Source organism: Corapipo altera, unplaced genomic scaffold, assembly GCF_003945725.1.
Source record: "Corapipo altera isolate COAL_440 unplaced genomic scaffold, ASM394572v1 58224, whole genome shotgun sequence".
NCBI lineage: Eukaryota > Metazoa > Chordata > Aves > Passeriformes > Pipridae > Corapipo > Corapipo altera.
In genome coordinates, this window is record NW_020888142.1 from 1 (window position 1) to 3,183 (window position 3,183).

Below are 3,183 nucleotides of genomic sequence, written 5' to 3' on the forward strand. Positions count from 1 at the left end.
TGCACCCTGCAGCCTGGCACCCACACCCAGGTGGGCACCCTACAGCCTGGCCCCGCCCAGCGCGGTCCCCCCCACCAGCCTGCACCCCCACTAGCGCCGGTGTCCAGGCAGGGCAGCGCAAGCAGAGCCAGCCAGTGCAGCCCTGGCCCCACACGGCTCTCCCAGGTAGGGGTCTCCAGGCTTTTGCTGCAGGGAGCCACCCCCAGCCCAAGGCAATGCTTCTCCTCGACTTGCAGAAGAAATTTTGCTCCAATTTTTTCCAGCAGGGAGGGTGTAAGGGGCCCCAACCCCGTTATCCCTGGCGGGGGTCTTGGCTGTGCCGGGGGATGCTTTGCTTTGTGTAAACCTTGTCCAAGACATCACCCCCTGCCCGCGGCCCAGCAGTCGCCCGGCAGCAGCTGCAGCACAGCAGGTGCCCCACATGCCCTCGTCAGCCCTTAAAATAACCCATAACAAACGGGTGGGGAAAGGACCAGTCCCTCCCGATGATACACGTGTGCCTCAAAGGCACAAAGAAACCGGTGCCTCCAGAGCCCAGCCAGCCGCTGAGCTGGTTAAATATTCATGGCTGCTCCTTCCCCAGGACCCCCAAGAATGGCAGTGACTCCTCAGTCCCCAGAGCAGTCAGATTGCTCGAGCAATCTCTTTAATGAGGATTAAAAATAATAGTATAAAAAATCAATCCCAGAGCACAGCCCTTTATTTATTTTTTAAGAGATAATCCTCCTTTACTTTGCTTCTGTTTTTAAAACATTAAAAGCTCCTCGTTGGAGCTTATTCTTTCCTAAACCAGTGGATGTGCACTAGAGCCTGGCTGGGGCTGCTCCATGGCACCTGCCACCACCAGCCACCTGTGCCTTGCCCAGTGTCCCTGCCAGGGGACAAAACGCCACAGGGCCCCAGCGCTCAGTGTGGTGATGAGCCAAGGCTCTGCTGCTCCTCCTGCTCCTGCAGAGGTTTATGTTGTGCCCTCTGCCTCGGACATGGGCTGTGACAGCTGAGGTGTCCCTCAGGAAAGGCACAGGCACCCATTTCACTGTGGCTGCAGGCACTCCAAGGCACTGAGTGAGCATATCCAGTGGCTGCAGAACCCCGCTGCCCCATGACACTCCCAAGTGTCCACTCCATCCCCACAGCAGCACTGAGCAGGGAGCAGAGGCTTGGTCAAGCTCACTGTCTCCATCCACTCCATTCAGTCAAACCCCTGGAGCTGGGCACCCTTGTCCCCACACCTCCCGCACCAGGGACATGGCCCCACTCCCTCCTGGAGAGTGCACACCAAGTGAACCCCAGGGTGGGTGGGCTGCGGGACCCCTGGGTTGCCCTAGGAGATGACAGAGCCCTGAATGAGCTGCAGCAGCCGCTCCTCCCGCAGGACCCTGGGCATGGGCACAGGGGAGCCCAGTGCCTCCCGCAGCCGGGTGAAGGCTCCAGCCCTCACCAGGTGCAGGCGCAGGGGCCCAATGCTGCCCTTGAAGCGGAAGGACTTGTAGACAAGGAAATCCTCTTGGAGACACTGGTCCAGCTGCAAAGAGAGGGCAGCTGCCTGTGCTGGTCCCACACCATTGTGCCGGTGCCCCTCAGCTACCCCCCCCCAGAGGCTGCCAGGCCACCCCAGAGCAGAGCCCACGTTCCCCTCACCTTGTAGCGCTGCCCCTCCGACAGGTCCCGCAGGCCCTGCAGCTCCACGAACACCTCGTAGTGGGGGGCGCAGGGCCCCGAAGAGTCACCTGGAGCAGCACCATGAGCACGTTTAGAGCTGCCTGCAGCCCCCAGCCCAGCTGGGCCTTGGAGGGTCAGCAGAGCCCCAGGCAGTACCAGTCATGCTTTCAGGGGGCATCGAGCAGCTCAGGGGGACTCACCCAGCAGGCTACTCTCCACACAGACATAGTCAATCAGGCGAGCACCCGGCCACATGCCCAAGGCGCGGGACAGGGTCTGGCAGAACCGCTCCTCAGGTATGCTCTCACCCCGCACACTCAGTGTCTGGCTCTCCCTGTGGTGCATGGGGCTGGGGTGAGTCACTGCCACCCTCCTGCCCAGACCCTGCCTGCTACAGGGCCCCCCCACAGCTCCCCGAGGTGAGGAGCAGGGTTTGGGGTATCCTCACCTCCGCACAGGTTCCACCACAGGACACTGCTTGTGGAAGCCAGCCACCCTCAGCACCTCCCCAGCACAGCACCTGCGTGGGCAGAGGAGTGTGAGGGAGAGCTGGGTGTGTGGGGCTGGAGCGAGTGGTCACCCAGGACCACGCAGCAGGGAGGAAGCACCTGTACTCTCCTGGCTGGGCTGTCACAACCAGCCCATACTCTCGTCCCTCCCAGAGCTCATCCAACAGCATCGTCCGTGGCTCCTCCTCTGCAGGGCAGGGCAGGAACTCGAAGAAAGCCCAGCCAGGGCAAAGCAGGAATTGGGGCACTGGCTCTTCTGGCCACAGGTTCACACCAAGCAGGGCTGGGCAGAGTCAGTGTGTCAGCATGAGCCCTCAGACCCTCTGTCCTTGCCCACACAGCATTACCCAGTCCAAGGGGGAATTTTTTGCTGGTGCCAGCACAGTGCTGGTTTTGGGGAGCAGGAAGGGGATGTAGCACAGAGATGCACTGGTGCCTGCTGGGGCAGAGGGATCTGTGCTGCCATACAGCAGCGGTTCCCTGCATGCACCCAGGGCAGACTGTGGGGACACCCTGGTGTGGGGGACACTCACCTCCCACTGCCTGGTAGAAGGGGCAGTAGATGGGCAGCCCCTGGCAGTCAGCCTGGAGGAGGGCATCGCAGTAGAGTCGCTCTGTGCTATGTGCTGACCCCACCACCACCACCTCCAGCTGCGGCCACAGGCGCCGCACGATGCCCTCGAAGCCACGGGCACACTCAGCGCGGAGCTCAGCCGCCCGGGCAGGGTCGGGGGTCAGCAGTGCCTGCAGCTGGCTCCGCACCTCCTCAGGCAGCCCGGGCTGGGGGCTCAGCCTGCCCAGCGCCAGCTCCTGGGCCAGCCGGGGCCACTCATCGCGCAGGGCCGCCAGCGCATCGCGCAGCTCGGCTGCCAGCCCGGCCTCCAGCACGTGCAGCCCCCGCTGCCGCAGGGCGAAAAGCAGCTGCACTCGCAGGGCAGTGGCTCGCGAGGGCAGGGCACTCGCCGGGGCAGGGGTGCAGTACAGGGTGGGCAGCGGCCACCCCGCCGGGGCG

The 3,183-nt window shown here is 63.3% G+C and overlaps 1 protein-coding gene across 1 annotated transcript; it reads right to left on the reverse strand.

Annotated features, from left to right (window-relative positions):
* Positions 1-1,029: 1,029 nt before the first annotated feature.
* GHDC (GH3 domain containing) lies at positions 1,030-3,179 on the reverse strand (the record flags this gene model as incomplete). The annotated part of the gene is made up of 6 exons (XM_027633008.1): positions 1,030-1,525; positions 1,642-1,730; positions 1,863-1,996; positions 2,111-2,182; positions 2,271-2,454; positions 2,705-3,179. Coding segments are annotated over 6 exons (1,155 nt in total), but the record flags the coding sequence as incomplete, so codon positions are not given.
* Positions 3,180-3,183: the final 4 nt, after the last annotated feature.